General features: G+C 44.2%; 1 protein-coding gene across 2 annotated transcripts in view; it reads right to left on the bottom strand.

Moving 5' to 3' along the window:
* The window catches only part of LOC120541334 (cadherin-related family member 3-like), a 37672-nt gene that overhangs the window by 11104 nt on the left and 6614 nt on the right, over positions 1-19954 (bottom strand). For both annotated transcript variants that reach the window (XM_039772856.1, XM_039772855.1), the window contains 9 exons: positions 19140-19247; positions 17372-17568; positions 16771-16948; positions 12342-12504; positions 9741-9843; positions 7909-8007; positions 6385-6617; positions 2461-2632; positions 1730-1956 (listed from right to left, as the gene is read on the bottom strand). In XM_039772856.1, coding sequence (XP_039628790.1) covers positions 1730-1956; positions 2461-2632; positions 6385-6617; positions 7909-8007; positions 9741-9843; positions 12342-12504; positions 16771-16948; positions 17372-17568; positions 19140-19247 — 1480 coding nt within the window. The remainder of the gene's footprint in view (positions 1-1729; positions 1957-2460; positions 2633-6384; positions 6618-7908; positions 8008-9740; positions 9844-12341; positions 12505-16770; positions 16949-17371; positions 17569-19139; positions 19248-19954) is intronic.

The raw sequence follows: 19954 nt of genomic DNA, 5'->3' as shown, positions 1-19954 counted from the left end.
AAAAATGGGTGGAGCCTGGGAAAGAGAGGCAATGTCAGAAGGGGTGGAGCCTGGGAGAGAGAGAGGCAATGTCAGAAGTGGTGGAACCTGGGAGAGAGATGCGGTATAAATGGGCGGTGACTGGGAGAGAGAGACATGCTGTGAAAAGGGGTGGAGTCATTCGAAGAAACTGTGCAGAGGATGTGAATGAGTATGAGAAAAGGGAGAGACGGAGATGATGAAGCACTTAAAAGCAGCACTTATTAGACCATTGGACTGCCAGTGAGCCTTTGTAAGGATCAGTGGTTTTGGGGAAAATGAGAGCAGATGATTTGGCTTTTGAGCACAAATAAGTGCTGTGAGGCCGAGCTGGTGGTATGAATGTGTACGCAACAGAAAAAAGATCATTGGAATTGCATTTAAGGAGCTGTGAAACACTGGAGTAGCCACAGCAGTGTGGGAGGACAGCTTCCAGTAAAGTTCATGAGAGGAAGTGAGGGAGAGACATGACATTGCACAGCATATTAAGATACCAGCACCAGTGATGATAAAATGTCAGCCAAACAATTTTGTAAAATGAAAGATCTATGAACACATTGTCTTAACAGTACATCCACCAAAGAACAGGATTAAAAGATATTTCAACCTTAATTACCAGGCCATGTAGTTGAAGAAGAAATTTTGACAACCTTTAACAAGGATCTGGATGAGCTATTGGGACATTTTAGCAATTCGCTAAACAGACAAGCTTGATGAACTGAATGGTTTCTTCTCATTTGTCATATTTATCAAGTTGTAACATCAGATTCTCAACAGCAAAAGCAGAAATGCAAATAAATACAAATCCATTTCCAAATGTTGTTCCTTGGGTGAAGTGCTAAATCATACTGTACATAAACCATGGACGTGATTCATGGTAATGAGATACCAGATGTACCCTTGCCTTCAAACCCCCTTCTGCCCTTTGGCATTGACCTCATGCTGTCATCTGCCTCAGGGGTACGGCCCCTTTAGCCAGCATACCATCGTACTCACAGCCCTTTGGCGTTTGTCTTACTGTTGAGGTGTGTGTTAAGGATCCCATTAAAAAAACTAAAAGGTTTGTCCAGCACCTTGCAGAAACCTTGATGGAGGTCCATCACAGGAATCACCATGGACTCACTGGTTGTAGAAAAAATATTGTTGGCAAAATTAGAGACCATGAAGACGATTTCTGCCTATTCTCCATTTTGTCCGGGCTGGCTGCTCATCCCACTATGCTACTGGGGTCTACAGTCATTAAACTGGATAATGCTTCTTTCTCTCATGCCCATCTTCACCCTAACCTAATAATAGACATACTGGCACTGAGACAACATTTCTACCTAACAGTGAATTAAATGACTAGGAGAAGAAAGGTAGACATGACAAAGTGACCTCTCCATATATTAGTGGGCTGTTAATTAATAAACGTCATATATTGAAGGCGCTGTATGAAATTGGACTGTTTAATTTACTGTCTCCTCCTACAAACTACAGGGTTTCATCCACTGGTGTTACGGCCTGTGCTTTACTGAAAATGAAGCGACCAAGTCGAAGCTTGCAGGTACTTCTCATCCAAAGAAATTTCTTAGTGTACAAAAAATGAAAACAGAGGGTGAGCTCCCCTTGTAAGTCAACATTTGGCGTCAATGTCACTTTGCCTTGTAGGACACGTCCAGATAAATAAGAGAATGACTGCGACTTTTTTCAATTCCTTATGACTACTCACATAGTAAGAGGTTGTTGGGGGCGCAGGTGTTGCAGCTTTCCTCACGCTAATGTCAACCAAGACGGAGCCTGTCCTCGGTTTACTGACTTTCACGTTGTCATCAATGATGAAGACCACCAAGTGGTAGAAGTCCTGCATGTCGGCATCACTGAAAGGGGACTTTAAAATCATCTTAGGAGAACTGGAGCCCCTGGACGGGTCAAAGCCAAAGTGGTTGTTCACATTTCCTGTAGAGACAAAGTAAAGTTTGAAATTATCTGCAGATTAGGGTGGCGAGTCATGGCAATTTTGAGGCACCAAAACATCCAGATAGCCAAAACTGAAGGGATGGATTCTTCTGCCACAATTATTTGAAACTTTCCAGAAAAACAATTAAATGGAAAAAGCTGAAATATAAAGCAGAGTGAGGAAGAGGAGAACAATAGAGCAAGAATCATGCAACTGGAGTGGGGTCTGTCAAGGGCACGATTAGTCAGGGGATCCCAGGAGAGGCTTGTAAAGAATGCCAGGGGCATCTCTTTGTGCCCCATTGTTTTTTCAATGCTTTCCTTTTCTTATTTTCTTTTTTTTTTTTTTTGGTTGATCTATGGACTTCCTGTGGAAAATTCAATTCTGTCATTAATGTTTATTTTTGCTTTCATTTTGATTTGTTGCTCAGCTGTATGTGGATACTTCAAGCAGACTAAAGGAACTAAAAATCAACCCCATTCAGCAGAGGCTGCTGCCAATACCTGAGACGATTTCATAGCGTAGCTCTTCATCGGCCGAGTCGAAGTCCTTACAGCTCAGTCTGAACATGTTGATGGGCGTTCCCACCGTGATGTTGTCAAAAATGACCGATTTGTAAGTCGCTGGGATGCACACAGGCTTTTTGTCGTTTTCTGGAACGATTTCAATTTTCACCTGCAATGGAAATGACAAACAGTGGTGAGGGTCAGAGTGCCACGAGCTGGCATCAACACTGGCATTCTGGGTATGACAGACCATACCATACTTGGTTGATGTAAGAGCCTGCAGGATTGCACAAGGCCTTTTTATTCAAGGCTACCTCAAAAATATTCATGCAATCTGTTCTTAACTCTATTTTTCTTTTTGTAAAAACTTGATTGCTTTGTATGGAGTGTAATAAAATTAATAAAAATAAAAAAAAAATAAAAATGTTCATGCCAAGAGTGCCATTGTGGTGTGTTCTGGTGCAGCCTGGGCTGTTACTGCAGTTCAAGTGTGTTTTTAGATTATTTTTATTGTTTTTGATTATTTTATTATCTTTTTATTCTGGTCAAAGTATTATTTTTATGTTAGTTTTTTTTAGTTTGGCATGTATTTTATTTATTTAATATGGTGTTGTTTATTAATTATTTTTTAATGTTGTTTTATGCTAACTTGCTGCATCCTAGTGCTCCTTGTTCTTTGCTCTGCCTCCTGTATGTGGAGCCCAGAGAGGCGGGACCACCTGAACCTGCAGTGATGGGCGGAGCCAGCAGTATAAAAGGAGAAGTTTTAGATTGTACTGAAGTTTTGGCTTTGATCCCCTTATGATAGGTTTTTGATTTCATTTTTTGTGTGCTACTCTTCATCTTTTTGTGAGTCTGAGTACTCGTTTTGAGTTTTTGTAGATCCTCAATCGGATATCAGTTCTTTGAGTAGAATCATTCAGTTCTGTTTAGAGTTTTTTTGTTGGGGGTTCCCAGTTCCCAGGACGTATTTAAATGAGGTACATGTCTATTTGGTGGGATTTTGGGTTATGGAATCCAAATATATAATTCTGTTTAGGAGTAATATAAAAAAGTTTAGATTTATCATCATTTCACCACAACACCAGCTTTAATTTGGTAGAGGCACCGTCATTTTGGAGATTATGTGTCGAGTGTTTCCCTGCAGATGCTTCCTGGAATGTCTTCAGGACGGCCATGTTTAGATCGGCATGAGGATTACTTCTGCATCGGAGACTTCTAATCGTGTGTGATAAAACTCTTTAAATTCTTGTCTCGCTCCTGTGTTTTGGTTAATGAGTCTGCTTAGCGGTTTCATTTTAAAAGATCGGCTTGGTTGCTTTTCTGGCTTTGACGGCAGTTTGTTCGGACTTTGTCTTTCTCGAGGTTAAGAACCTCAATGCCTCTTCCTGAGTCAGTATACTTACTTTGGTTTTATTAATTCATTCATTTTGATTATTTTTATCATGGCCATTTTGTTTCCCCCGTTGCTAGGGTTACAGCCAGCATTGTAAGGGGTGTGTCCTCACAGGCCATAACCATTGGTTAACAGCACAGTGGATTTAAAAGATTAGTAAATGGAACAATTCGCATGCGAGTTTACAGATTCCAGGACCCTTTTTGTCGATGGTTCTCATGCTCCATAAAATGTTTTGTGAAGGTTTTCCTGGTTTTCAACTCTTCCTTAATTTTCGACTTTTAATTTGAGAGAATTCCCAGTTTTCGATTGTTTTTCTGGTTCATACAACATACATTTTCCCGGTTACTCTTAAAACGTTCTTGCTAGTTTTCAATACTTTAATAGATTCATGTTTCTAGATGGCTGTGATTCTTTTGTATTTGGGGTTTCTGGCTTCTTTAACTGTTTTCTTTCTTTCTGTTTCTTTTCTGTCTTTGTAGCTAAATCACTTAAATGAGTCAAAGTCCCATAGAAGGAAGTCTGAAACCAAGAAGACTTTAACTCACTCGGGCACTGGCAGCATTCTGAGGTTTCTGTCCAATCACAGATAATTAGGAAGTTCATGACCGCTGTCATTTATACGGTGACATCATGGGTTGTGACCTCCAGTTGTTCTGCTTAGAAACATTGGTAGCAACCATACACAAGCTAATCCAAAATGGTGCGCCAACAAGAAACAAAATGATGTAAAATATTTGAATGATGTTAAGGATTGCCTTTAGAACAAAAACGGAATTTATCATTTTCCAAAAAGACACGGAGAACATGAAATAAACACCAAAATATTAAAGAAAAAATATCATAACAACAGTCGTGAGGCCTGCTTTAATTCTGAAGTACTGTTGGCTGTCTGGCTTGGATTTGTTTGCTTTAGTCATAAATGATATTTTTACTTCTTCCAATCTTTTAATCATCTTTTGAATTCTGAATGTAAAATTAACAGATGGCAGGGAGAAAATAAAGGATTGGGGGACAGCTGGCACCCCAGTAATGCAAAAATGAAAAACTGGTACAAGGGTAAAGTTCCAGCAATATGTTGTTGAGGAAGTCGCATGTCCTTCTGTGCCTCCTCTCACTTTAATTGTCGTAGTAGAGCGTTGTGTTCTTTAGTGTTGGGTTTGATCTGAACGACAGTTTCCGTGATTCCCATTCTTTAAATATCCCACAGGATGGAAGATGCGGTGCCTCTGGAATCAAAGTGGATGTGATGTCAGTGCGTTGTGCCCTCCGGGCTGCAGGTGAAAAGAGAGAAAATCCGTTAGCAGCCGCCTTTCTTCCTCCAGCGCTGGTATTGGTGCCCTTACCTCAACAATGCTGTGGGGATGGTCACGAATCACTTGTGTGCCACAGTAAATAGAGACCTGGACCAGAGGTTTATGATTTCCTTCCTCTCCGGTTCAGAATATTTTGAGACTTTTTCCAGTTTAAAAGCCTTGGCTCCATTTTTCGTTCAGTGCATTCAGAAGGCCTGATATTTGAGTGTAGGGCTAGGCTGCCTGGGGTGAGGCTTATCCAGTAGGCCCCAGACCTGTAAGAGGACAAGTTAGGCCTTTTGTGTAGGTTTTCTGAGGCCTGCTCCCCATTCGGTGCTTTGTTGTGACTGGAAATCCAACACAGAAGCGTGGATTTTAAATGTACTCAAGCACATCAGTTCTCAATAAATCCATTGCTGTGCCCAGTGAAGTACATTTATTTCTCACAGGTCAGGGTCTTGACGTCTCCGTTAATGAAAGTGGGGGCTCTAAAACTGAAAAAATATCTGTCAGTGACAAACATGCATTGCAAATACTGCATCGGGTCAGGCTGGAGGAGGAAAAGAGCTGAAGCACCTCCTCACCCAAGGAGCCAATAAAGCCTCTTCTTCATCATCTTCTTCCCCCACCGCTACCCTTCCAGCTGTCCCTTTATTGTGTGGCTCCAGTCTAGCCAGTGACGGTTCCAGACTTGTAGCTGAGGGCAGTAAGGTGACCATGTTGTGTGGTTAAGAGTGAACTACCTCATGGTTACACAATGTGGTGCACAGGTTTAGGCGATGTAGCTTTGTATTCATTTGCACATTTTATGTTCTGTCAATCAAGTATAACTTAGCATTCTCAAATTCACTTTATCCAAGTCAGGATCCGAGAGGCCCACAGCCTGTCCAGGTATCACTGGGTGTAAGGTGCAAAACTGCATTGGATGGGACACCAGTCCACCATAGTGGCCACCCACAAGTCTACCTTGGAATCATTTGAGGATGGGTGAGAAAAACTGAAGGACTTTGGAGGCACACGGAGAACATATAAAGTCTACATGGACACCTGAGCCTGGAATTCAAAGCGTGACATTGCCTTCCATAAATAAAGTTAGATACTGATCCTCAACATCAAAGTGGAGTCGAGCAGCACTTCTCATCTGCCGCCGCCTACTGTCCTCTTGATACCAAATGTCCTTTGGACTGTCATGTCAGTCTGTGAACACAACCATCCCAGCGAGACACTCACCGTGGTGCTGGTGCTCTTGACGTTAACAGGCCCACAGTCCCTCGCTTGCACGGTCAAATTGTACTCCCGCACCGTTTCTGCATCGGGGCTGGTCATCAGCTCAATCGTCCCAGTAACCGGGTCAATCCAGAACCGCTGCAGGCGCTGCGAGTCTCCGCTGGCGATCGTGTAGGACACACAGTTCAAAGGGTAATCGGCGTCCGTGGCCCGCACGCTTCCAATTTGGTAGTTTTCTGTAACACAAAACATAAAGGTGAGGGCCCACTCTTTGTTTTCTGAACCAATGGACATATTTTATCTATCTAGTATAGAGTGCCTTTCACATTCATCTGTCTTATATGCTTCTTTATATAGATTTGTTACATATTTGGTTTCATATTTGCCTATAATGTAATGCCTTTCTTAGCTATCTTATATATTGCCTTTCAGATCTATCTAGGTATCTGTTATATAATGCCTTTCATAAGTGTCAGTCAGTCATATAGCATCTTTCGTATTTGCCTGTCTATTTAATGCCTTGCATACCTCTTTATAACACATCTAGCTTCATATTTATCTAATATATAGTGCCCTTCACATTAATCTTTCTGTTAAATATTGCACTTCAAATCTATCTAGGCATCTATTATATAGTGCCTTTTATAAGTGCCTATCTGTCATATCGTATTTTTCATATGTATCTGTCTTACATGCTACCTTGCATCTCTCTCTATTACACATCTAGCTTCATATTTATCTGTTCTAAGTGTGTTTCATATCTGTCTGTCTACAATATAGAGCCTCTCATAACTGTCTGTCATATAGCACCTTTCATATTTACCTGTCTTACATGCTACCTTGCATATCTCTCTGTTACACCTCTTGCTTCTTCATCAGTCAGTCAGTCATCTTCCAACCCGCTATATCCTAACACAGGGTCACAGCGGGGTCTGCTGGAGCCAATCCCAGCTAACACAGGGTGCAAGGCAGGAATAAAACCCGCGGGCAGGGCGCCAGCTCACCGCAGGGCACACACACACACCAAGCACAATTTAGGATCGCCAATGCACCTCACCTGCATGTCTTTGGACTGTGGAAGGAAACCCACGCAGACACGGGGAGAACATGCAAACTCCACGCAGGGAGGACCCGTAAGCGAACCCAGGTCTCCTTACCGTGAGGCAGCAGCGCTACCCACTGTGCCATCGTGCTCCCCCTTCTTTTTTCTTATTGATCTTATTATGTGTGCCTTTCCAATCTATCTAGATGCTTGTCACATCAATCAATGTATTATATATTGCCTTTCACACCTATCTATCTCCTCACGTCCTTTCTTTCTCGGGTTTACAATAATTGAACGCAATCACTTCACAAGGGCTACATGCTCCTCTGCCTCATTCCATATCATTTTTTTTTTTTTAATGCTGGTACTTGGATTTTGCCAAAATAAACACAAATGTGCCAGGCTCACTAATGATAAAGCATGCAACTTATTTACAAGTTTTCAAGAAAGTCATGCAAAATAAACATAAAAACCAAACCTACCAACTGAGGTTTCAAGGACACTGAATTTATAAAGCGATGACTCAAAAACAGGAGTGAACTCATTGACTGCGGTCACCTCCACTACGACTGTCGCTGTTACTGCAAAAAAGAGATTTCAGAGTTCAAGTCTGCCAAGTGAGCAGCCACGTTTACCGTGTAGTTACCTGACGACTGCCACCTAGTGGTGATGCCTGCCAGTAGCCATGCCATGGGACACAGAGATTGTTAGGGCTCAGTTCAGATGGCCCAAGCATGAAAACAAGAGCGTGATATCAGTTCAGACAGGTGGAGTGAGAATCCTTTGCGAGGTGCACCCGACTGTGCACACAATATGTTAAAGACTCCTACGGCCCCTCGTCCTTCTTTTCGTTATTAGTATTCTTATTTTTGTATCCTTGTGCTGAGTTCTCCTGCTCCGTTTTTGTAGGTCTTATTACTATCCACTGTTTCTTTTTAAAAACAATTTAAAGAGTCTGATGGGGGCTCTCGAGAGACTGAGTGAGGAGTCTGAGTGTCTGGGCTCGCGAGGGTCCTGATAAAAACCAAGAGCCAGGCCTTTAGTGACCACTCGGGCACGGCCATCAGCAGTGTGTCTGTCTGCGGAGAGAGTGTCAATGTCGTCAAGAGGTTTACTGACCTCGGTGTGACATTCATGTGACTCTGGTGACTCTTCCTATGAAGTCAGTAGACGGATTGGGAGAGCATGGGGGGTCATTAGGTCACTGGGAAGGGCTTGGTGGTGCTCCTGATATCTCTGCAAAAGGACGAAGGTCCAAGTCTTTAGAGTCCTGCTGCTTCCCGTTTGTGACATATGGATGTTATCCAGTGACCTGAGAAGACTGGACTCCTTCAGTACTGCGTCCTCTTCTGAGAATCCTTGGGTCCCGCTGGTGTGACTTTGTGCTGCTCACGGAGTCCTGTATGAGGCCCATGACCTGCATTGTGAGGGATCATCAGTTACGGCACTACGGCGATGTGGCACGATTACCTGAGGGTGATCTGGCTCACAGGACCCTCATTGCTAAGGACCCGAGTGGCTGGACCAGGCCAAGGGGACGCCACGTAACACCTGACTGCAGGAGACAGAGGGTTATTTCCAAAGCGTTGGTCTGCCAGGGGGTTTGCCAACCAGGATCCCAAGCTGTTTTGTCGTCTGGTGGGTGCGGCAAGGCCCTGTACCAGTGCAGGCTCCCTGACCTGACCTGACCTTCTTCAGTTTTCAATTTTGGGATTTTTATACATTTTTGAAATTTATTTAAACTAGTTTAGTCATGGGGTCGCACAAATACTTAACTTCTAAATGATCAAATTCTTTTTCTACTCTTATTTTGCATTCAGAAATATGTGATAGAATATTTACAAATAAACAAAATTCAGAAATTTGCATTTTTGCCATACCTTTTGATGTTAAAAATTATGGTAAAAGAAAGTTAAGTTCACCTTTTTCTACGGAGTTAGTGACAAGCAGTGCAGACAAGGGTGCAGATAACACTGAATGGTAAAGCAGAGCCGCTGCTTGTAGCTCAGTCTGTTCAAGTCCCCCTCAGCTTCATCAGAGCTCCATGTTCTCGTCCTCTTCAGTGAGTTCTCAATAGCCAGCCCTCATCATCTCCATCTTCTTAACTGCATAGCCCAATCTGACCCTTAGCCGCATCTCAGGGCCATGACCCCATGGAGCCCACCACCCTTACCTGCATGGCTCCCCATTCAAGTTATACGTCAGGTCCACTAATCGAGATGTCATAATATTTAAAAATAAAACAAAATCATTGTTCCTAAAACTCTAAGATGTCCACAACCTCAGTTAAGTGACTTTCATGAAGTGCACTTACCATTGTGAACAGGGCTGGTGGAGTCAGAGATGACTATCATGATCTGGTAAATGTGCTCAGCAGCCACAACTGCAGGATCATTAAAGTCCAGAGTACGAGTGACCTGTACGGAGAGAATAAAGTCCCTGTCAGCATCAAGTTGACTTCGGTCCACTGGCCTTTAAGTATAATCTTGAAGTCTCATGAGAAGCAGATTGAGTCCTTTTATTGCTGAAGCTGACCTTCTCTGGTGTCTCGTCCCATAGTCAGTATAACAAGTAACTGAGAAGAGAAACTGACTAGAAGAGGGCAACAAGGATGGACTAAGATCAAAAACTGACCATGGACCTTTGTCCACTCTGGACCATCACAGTCAGCTGGATAACCAACCATGTTTGCACCATCCTTTGGTCCATCCATACACATACCATTCTCTACTGATTTGTAACAACTACAGCATACTGACTGTGACAAAAGCAAAGGGTGGGCAGACACTGCCCTTTCTCCAGATCCTCTGGTTTTCCAGCCACATCCCTAAAGATACATATGTCAGGTTAACTGGGAATTCTAAACATGGACCAAACTATAATACAGTTAGGCATGAAAAGGTTTTGTTCTGTTCAGCCACCTTCAAAGTCAGCCAAGAGACCAAGAAGCTCCTAACTAGGGTTTGCACTGAAACATCAGAGTATATGATGTAGAACCACAGAACCCCAAATCTCTTTAAAATATGAAACGGATCATACTGACTACGCCAGATTACAAATCTACTGGTCTATAAGTAAATTATCTCATCATACCAAAGGCCAGACAGATGTTGCCCTGTCCCTAGATACTCCAGTGTTAATCCCACATCCCTAATGACATGCATGTCAGGTTAACTGGCAGTTCTAAACACAGTGAATGGTTTCTTGGTTCCAGGGTTCAGCCACTTCAGTGGTCAGCCAAGAGACCAAGAAGCCATTAATTAAGGTAAGCACTGAAATATCAGGGTACATAGAGTGTAACCCCACGTCCCACACAGATTTTTACCAAATCTGGGAAAAGGGGATCATGCCGGCTACGCCAACTATTCCCTGTTGATTTATAAGTAAAGTAGCACAGTATAGCGATGGCCATAAAAGCAATAGCTAGGCAGATGCTGCCTTGAGCCCCAGCTCTTTTTGATACCACTGAAGAAACTTTGTCCTCCTTCCTCTTCCCAGATTTGTTGTTCTGCTCAAACAGATGCTACACTAGACGGAACATTAATTGAAAATAAACATATATAGTGTGGCCGATGGCCAGGTCATCATAATGACCCTCTATCCACCGCAGCCAGATGTTATGTGGGTGTCCTCAACAATGAGGGTCCTCTGACCTGGATCGCCTTTAGGTAATCGCACCACATGGCCATAGTGCCGTAACTGACGCTCCCTCACAATGCAGGTCATGAACCACATTTGAGACTCCATGAGCAACACAAAGTTAAACCAACGGTACCCAAGGATTCTCTGAAGAGACATTTGTGAAGGAGTCTAGTCTTCGTCTCACGTCACTGGATAGTGTCCATGTCTCACAAACAAGGAGCACCAGGACTCTAAAGACTTGGACCTTCATCCTTTTGCAGATATCGGGAGCACCACACACCCCTTTACAGAGACCTCAAGACCCCCCCCATGTTCCCCCAATCCGTCTACTGACTTCATAGGAAGAGTCATATGAATATCACCACTGAGGTCGGTAAATCTCTCAATGATGAGGTCGACGCTCCCTCTGCAGACAGACACCCTGCTGATGGGCATGCCCACGAGGTCATTAAAGGCCTGGCATCTTATTAGTTAAGCAGCACTGACAAATCACTGTGTGGGTCATCCTGGACATACTCGCTCTCCAGGAGGGGCAAACTCTGTTAATCAGGCTACATAACAAATATTTATAGCTCTATGGCATTTGGGGTTTCACTATGAGGCGAGTAGACGAGTGTGGCAAGCACTAATGGGGAATTTTAAACCTACTAATAACCCGTGTCCCTCTTCTGGTCTCAAAATAACTTTGTCAGTGGGTGGCCACTGTCTGAGTGGTGTGGCACAGTGGGATATTTCTGGCTGCTCGTGAACGTTCCCACATCCCAAAGGCACACACATTACGTTGACAGGAGACTCTGAATGGCGGAGGGACCATGGGAGAGCGAATGATGGAGTGAAGGTGTGCACGTTAACCTGCCCTGCAGTGTTCTGTTGCCCCAGATTCCTGCCTGATGCCTACTAATGATCTTCAGTAGAAACCACAAATTTGAGAAATGTTACAAATGCACACATAAATGGTCATTTGAATTCCATTCTGTTGCATGTCCCGTCTGTTCTTATCTGCCATTTCCCCAGCTCAATTGTAGCATTTTGCTTCTTCTGTTTACACATTCTGTGATGGCTCATCATCCATTTTCAAAAGCATTAAATCCCATTCAGGGTCATTAGGGATGCAATCAGGACAAGTCGCCATTACGTTGTTGGGTACATCTACACACTCCCCCACACTTGTCTTAAAGTGGTTGACTTAGGGTTTCCACTTATCCTGACCTGCATGTCTGAATGATGGGGAGGTAGAAGCAGAGGGAGAACATACCAAGAAATCCCACCTTACCTGAATGGTCATCGGTGAGCCAGTGACCTGCTGAAACAGCTGCCCTGGTCCCAGAAGTCCTCCATATGGAGTGTACTGAAGAGCATCTGGGGGTTTGTCACCGTCGAAACAGTTAAGACTGGCCACGGTGGTGTTAGCAGGAATGGAGCCTGCACGGATAAAACTGAGGACAGTAAAAGAAAACCAGGTGAATTATGACAGTCGCAGAGTGGCACCTCAGCAGCATTTGGTTCAGTCGGCACGATTGTCCTTTCACTTTTCATGAAATCATGAAGGAAACGTGGTGGTGCAAGAGATCTGCTGGGATCAGAGACACTTGTGGGGAACCTTTCAGGAACGTGCAAGTCATGGTGCACGTAGACCCTTCACTTCTTACCCATTATCTTATGTTGGAGCCTTGTTCTAAAATCATTTAAATTCATTTTTCCCCTCATAAAGCAACACTCCACAACCACTAGAATGGAAAAAATGAATATCGGATTTTAGGAATTTTTGCAAATTTATTAAAATTGACACAAGTGTGGAGATCCTTTACTCAAAATTAGTGAAGCCGTTTTGGCAGCCTGGTGTCTTCTTTGGTTTGATGTGACGAGCTTCCCAAACCTGGATTTAGGGGTCTTCTTCTCTGCAGATCCTCTCAAGTTCTGTCAGGTTGGATGGAGACCATTGGTGGACAGCTATTGTCAGGTCTCTCTGGAGATGTTTGATTGGATTCAGAGCCTGGACCACTCAGAGATATTCCCACAGTTGTTTCTAAGCCCCCCATTATGTTGTCTTTGCTTTGTGAACCTTCGCCCAGTCTGAGCTCCAGAGCGTTCTCAGCAGGTTTTCATTAAGGACATCTCTCCACTTTGTTATGCTCAGCTTTCCCTCAGTCCTGTCTGTTTTGATGCTACCACCACCATACTTCACTAATGGAGTGGCATTGCTCAGGTGAAGAGCGCTGCCTGCTTTCCTCTAGACATGACACCAATATTGGTTTCTCCAGACCAGAGAATCTTCTTTCTCACAGTCTGTGAGTTGTCTAAGAGCCTTTCTTGGAAACTCCAAATGGGTTTTCATGTGTCATCTGGCTGTTCTGCCATAAACCCCAGATTGGTGGAGGGATTGTTGTCTTTCTAGAAGTTTCTCCCATCTCCACACAGGGTTATCGGGTAGACTGATCATCAGGTTTTTGGTCACCTCTCTAACTAAGGCGCTTCTCCTCAAGTTGCTCAATTTGGCCAGCAGGTCATCTCTACAAAGAGCTGTGGTTGTTCCAAACTTCTTCTATTTGTGAATTATGGAGGCCAGCCAGTGTGGTCTTGGGGACCTTCATTGAGGTTGACTACCTCAGATTACCACAATTGCTTTGACCTCACGGCTCGGTGTTTGCTCCTTCTATACACAGGTGTGTTTTTCCTTATCGCTCCAAACAGTTGAGTTGACCACAAGTGGACTCCAAACAAAACAACACAGTGACCATCAACAGAATGGGATGCACCTGAGCCAAATCAAAGCATCCAAGATCTTGCACCAGTGAAATGTTTGTGAAAAGCTTGATGAGGCAAAAGATTTTAGCACAAGGGCTTCAACATAATAAAATGTGAAAAAAGTGAAAGGTCTGAATACTTTCTGAAGGCACTGCAGGCTGGCTGGAGAAATCAGGTGAAGAGGATGTGGGATCCTAGTGGGTCAGATCGCCTGCTCATACCCAGAGTGTTCTATCTAGAAATCTGTCAGCCTCCCCTAGCAGCACCAGGGCTGCCCGAGTGACCCCCTACAAACAGAGCGAGTCTACACAGTAGCAGGCTGGCTGTCCACACCAGTACTCTTCCAAGTGTGGGCACGCAATCCACCCAGTCCTCGTGTTACGGTAAGTAGTTAGGGGCAGAAGAGCACCGGACCCTCTCAACTAACTGAGGATGTAGGAAAAGAAAAGACTTGTCATCGTAGTCCTGTATCACCCCCTAGTGGCCACAGTGGAACTGCAATATGATTAAAACACTGCTTAACATTGATAAGTAGATGGGATTATACGACAAAGAGGATAGATAGATAGATAGATAGATAGATAGATAGATAGATAGATAGATAGATAGATAGATAGATAGATAGATAGATAGGAAAGGCACTATATGATAGATAGATAGATAGATAGATAGATAGATAGATAGATAGATAGATAGATAGATAGGAAAGGCACTATATGATAGATAGATAGATAGATAGATAGATAGATAGATAGATAGGCATATATAGATAGATAGATAGATAGATAGGCACTATATAGATAGATAGATAGATAGATAGATAGATAGATAGATAGATAGATAGATAGATAGATAGATAGGCACTATATAACAGATAGATAGATAGATAGATAGATAGATAGATAGATAGATAGATAGATAGATAGATAGAAAGATAGATAGATATAGATAGATAGATAGATAGATAGATAGATAGATAGATAGATATGAAAGGCACTATAGAGCAGATCCATAAAGGCACTAAATGATAAAGATGAAAGGCAATACAGGGTGGATATGAAAGGCACTTTATAATAGATGTGAAAGGCACAGTAAGATGGATAACAAGATAAAGGCACCATGTGATAAAAATGAGAAGCAATACAGGATAGAGAGATGGAAATGAAAGGCAGCATAAGATAGATATGAAAGGCACTATATGATTGATATAAGGACATTGTTTTTCTGTAAGGGGAAATAAAAACTTTACAGAAGCACAAGAAAAAAAAAATCTAAACATCATAAACAAACAACACACCTAAGAATGTCTGGCTGGCATAACAGAGAGTTGCTGTTGGTCAATAACAGGCTTGTAGCTGGGCACTGAGATGGCCAGACCTGTGCAGATGTACCACAGGTTCTCATTTAATTGCGTACTAGTAACATTTAGATATGGCAGTCCTCCAGGACCAGAATTAGGGAATGCCAACATAAAAGAAAGCAGAGCTAAGTGGGCAGAATGCCATTCCAGGCTGGCACAAACCTGTAGGCTCCAAGACGCCTGAAGCCCAAAGTCCCCTCGGCCGTCTCTCTTGTCTCCTAACTTGACTGTGTATTTCCTTCACTGCAGCGCCCTCTGGTGTTCACTCTAGCAATTCGCATTAACGTTTGTGGTTCACTTTAACTTTTTAGATTCATTCGTTGTCTTTCCTCCCTTGGATTTATTTCATATTTTCGTGACTGTTAATCCCAGTTTAGGTTGCGGTTTGAGCTGAATACATCCAGACGCTCATAGTGTCGAGTGTTATGAGATATTGATCACTATGAAAGTGCTTTGAGTGTGGGAAACAAGAGAGAGAGAGGTTAGGAGCAGGCGCTGATACAGTGCATTGCCGCACCCAACACATGACAAACCACCTCAGGATCCCAGATTAGGACCCGAGTGCAGCCATGCGACGGGTGGCACCTCAGCACCACACCAATTCAGAAGGAATGGGACGAGTGTGAGGTTTTTTATGGTGGCTGGAGTGCCAGCTCTGCCAGCAGCCCACAGAATGTAGGGTTTTTTTCCCTAAAGGTTGGAAGGCCTACTTGCAGGGCTGGAGGAAGATTACCGTCATACTCAGAATGGACAGGTGGGAAAGGTGCTATATAAAGAAAATGTGTCATTAAAAGGTGCTAAATAAAATGAAGATTGGCTAGATAAGATTGATAATCCAAAGTCTTTTGGGATATTGGCTGTTGTGAAAGGCACCATATAACATAAAGATCAACTAACTCCGACTAACAGTGCTATTGGGAACTGTGAAAGGCGCTTTAAAATGAAACCTCGTTAGAGTAGATTGATTATCTAAAGTCTTCTGTGATATTGGCTGATGTGAAAGGCACCGTATAACATAAAGACTGAGTAGCAGAGATCAATAGCATCAATTGTTCTGTACTATTGGACACTGTAAAAGGTGCCATATAAAATAAAGTTTGATGAGCTGAGATTTTTAACATATCATGCTGAGCTATTATCTCTTATTAAAGGCACTATATATAATAAACATTGATGAACTGACACTAATAATATACATTTTCTAAAATCTCGATGGCCATGACATTCTTTGAGATATTAATTACAGGAAGGCACCATAGACAATACATAATGCCTGATTGAGGTGGCCTGAGCGATTGGCTACTGTGAAAGGCGCTATATAAAGTAAAGGCTGATTAACATCAATAGCAAATACTGTTCTGAGATTTGCGTCACTAAACTGAAGTGTTTTGTGCCAACGTCTCCTCTGGAGGTCCTTGTGTTCCCTCCTCCTGCCTTTGTGCCATTAGTGCCATCATGTGGCAGACTGCAGTACAACACTCAACTCCTTTACGGATACATCTAAAGTTTGTAAGCTGGCCTTAAAAATAAATCAAGAGGTCCAGACATTTGAACCAGCGACTCCGAGAAGACGGCACAGTTAAAGTGTAAAACTCACTTGTAAAAGGACTGATAGCAGTATGGTGGCACATCATTAATGGGCAGAACTTCAAGAGTGGCCGGGATGGCTGCACATCTCCCGCCTCCATCGCAGACCATGACGGCAAAGGACTGGAGTGGCACAAAGCCATCGCTTTCCACATCCATCCGAGCCGCTGTCAGCACACTGCCAGCTCCTGCAAAACACAAGACAAGAGTCATGCTGGGCACACACACACTCAGAGCTACCCAAACAGCAAACGGGCATGAAGGATGGCACAGTGCATCTGCTAATGTCCCATTGCGTCACCAGTACTCTGCACCCCGGCTCTTCTCCCAGTTCCCGATTATTCTCGTTCTCCCCTCTTGTACTCCTGGCCCTCACTTACCCTTCCCTTTTCTAGTATTGTTGTGATCTTTGTGACAGGGACAGATTTAAATGGCGCCATATTGAATAAAGAGTGACTGACTGTTACACTATCATTGCAGCCCCTTGAGTGCCATTCAGCCCAGTGTAGCACATTTGGTGTCAAGAAATGGAAACTGGGCTCTTTAAGTGGTCAGGATCTTTTATATAGCGCCTTCCCTGGCCAACTCAATGGGCGCTGCACAATACATACGCGTGCTGACCGACAAGAGGGGGTTATCCGGCTGAAGGCGGAAGGACAGGTCGTTCATGAGGTCCGCGTCACTGGCCACGCAGGTGGCCACCAGGGTGCCAATGGTCAACTCCTCGTCCACTTTGAAGCGGGCTGTCCCACCTGAGGTCGAAGTTTGAGGCACGAGGGTTTTAGTGCCAGCACTGTAACCTATGAAGCTGAACAGAAAGAAAAAGAAAATTGAGAAACGATCTTGGGCTCTGCCCTGGCCACGCGTGAAGTGAAGGCGGACTGGCGGACGCTGAGGATTGGTTACCTGAAGTGGGTAAAAAGGCAGAGCGACGACTAAACAGAAAAGGCCATCAGAAACGTCAACATGCCACCAAAGAAGAGAAACCCTGAAGTCATCCATCCGTCCATTATCCAACCCGCTGTATCCTAACTACGGGGTCACGGGGGTCTGCTGGAGCCAATCCCAGCCAACACAGGGCGCAAGGCAGGATGCCAGCCCACCACAGGGCACACACACCCACACACCAAGCACACACTAGGGACAGTCACTTCATCAATCCCAGGTGGGTGGATGGATAGATAAATGGACGAGGATTGAATAGATGGGGAAGAAATGACTGGAAGGATGATATGAAAGAATGGGGCTGGACAGCTAAATGGATGAACTTTCAGAAAGGTGATGGAGGACTGAGGAATGAGCAAACAAGGAGAGCTGAATGGACAGGGATAGCTGGGCAGATGTGTGGAGCATGGACAGATGGACGCTGGCTTCATGAAGCACATTTATCTAATGACAAGGGTGAATGCTCCCAGTCTGCACAACTTAAACAATTCACGTTCATCTTCACACAAAAGAAGCCCAGCGGTGTCGCTCAATTCCCAGCTTTACCCAAAGAGGGCAGCCTCAGCACGGAGAGAGAGAGAGGATGGCAGCATGCGCTGTGGGTATGATGTTAATCTGTGCCCAGCCCTGCAAGCAGGTCCTCCAACTTGCAGAGAAGAAACTGGATGTTGGTGGCAGGACCGTCTCACACTCTTCAGTGTGGTGCTGAGGTGTCACCCGTTGCACGGATGCACTCGGATCTCAATCCTTTTATTCATTTGTGGATCAGATTGCATTCAGAAAGATGAAAGAACGTTGAGAAACTGTGGCTGTGAATGAGCTGAATTTCTTCTGTTTAGGTTCTTGATGAGAATCGACTCGACGGGGGGCCCCCGGGTTCTCCTGCCAGCGCTGCCAAAGCGCTTGGCCTGCCTGGTGTCTCCATCTCCCGATTACCACTCTGCCTCACCTGTTCCTCCTGGCTTTAGCTTCATGGCCATCTTCTTCTGCCTCAGAAGGTGAGCTGCTATGTCCCATCACTCATCCCCTGGTGCTGCACTCATGGATATTGGGGGGTCCACAAAGGGGCTGGGTAGCCAGCTGGCATCGGACTCATCCGATTTGTGTCCGACTTGCGCCTCCCTGAGTGTTTTTCTGTGTGTGGTTCCTCTCAGATGTTTTTTGGGTCAGGTGACTTTTGAGTTTGCCCCCAGTGCTCTGTGCTGCCCTCTAGTGTTTATCTCGAGTTCACGTGTGCTCTCTCTCTTCCTCCACTTTTACAAGATTAGGTTCAATGATTGGCATCATTAAACTGGCCCAGGTTTTGAGGGCACATGAACTCACCTACTAATGAATTGGCATCATGTTTGGTGTTGGTACCTAATGCCAGTGAGATGGATTCCAGGAACCCCATACTATACACAGCAGTGATGGATAGATGAATGTGGTACTCACGTGCAGTTTAAGGTGGGTCCATTATCGTTGACGTTGGTGATGTACACTTTGATATTCCCGAGGACAGCAAGGCCTCCGTGGTCCTGAACTCTTACTGAAACCATGTAGCTTTGAGAGAGAGAGAAGGTGAAGATGGTTGATCTGACCTCACAACAACACATGCAGACAGAAGCTGTGCAAGAAAGAATTGCGCTGGTCAGCTCCTCGGCATGTTGTGACAAGGAAAACCTGCCAAGCACAGATTAATGTCTGGGCACCCCGTCCAAATCTGAGTGGCATGGCATTCTGTCCACTGAGCTGAACACAGGACGATGGTCGGCATAAAGTGAAGCACATACAAATAAGCCAGTGCCATGGTGGGGTAGGTTTGGGCTTAGGTACAATGCCAACACATGGCACCCATACTAACGATTGAGTGGGCATGCAAACCAATGGAAAGTATCCTCATCTTTGGAAGGGATTGTTCCATTGGACAGAATGTAGGGACCAACAGGGAATGGCATTCCAGGTGTGAAATATATGAGGGTCTGGAGCCCCCAAAATAACCCTTTGGACTCTCTGAAAGCTTCAATCTGTGGCAGGTATCCCTGAAAAATACACGAATATGATGGTGTCATAAATCAATGAGTGCCCATTTCTAGGTGTGTGGGGCTAAATGTTTGAGTGGCAGCAGAGTGGGTGGCACATGTTGAGCTGGACTAAATACTTGAGGGGCAACAGGCTGAGGTGGGGCTATATGCTTGGACAGAAGCCGGATGGGCGGGGCTAGATTTGTGAGTTGCAGAAGTCTGGGTGGGGCTAGATGATTGATTGGC

This window comes from Polypterus senegalus, chromosome 12, assembly GCF_016835505.1.
Source record: "Polypterus senegalus isolate Bchr_013 chromosome 12, ASM1683550v1, whole genome shotgun sequence".
Taxonomy (NCBI): Eukaryota; Metazoa; Chordata; class Cladistia; order Polypteriformes; family Polypteridae; genus Polypterus; species Polypterus senegalus.
Note: the sequence above shows the minus strand (reverse complement) of the source record. Positions and strands in the feature narration are given on the sequence as shown.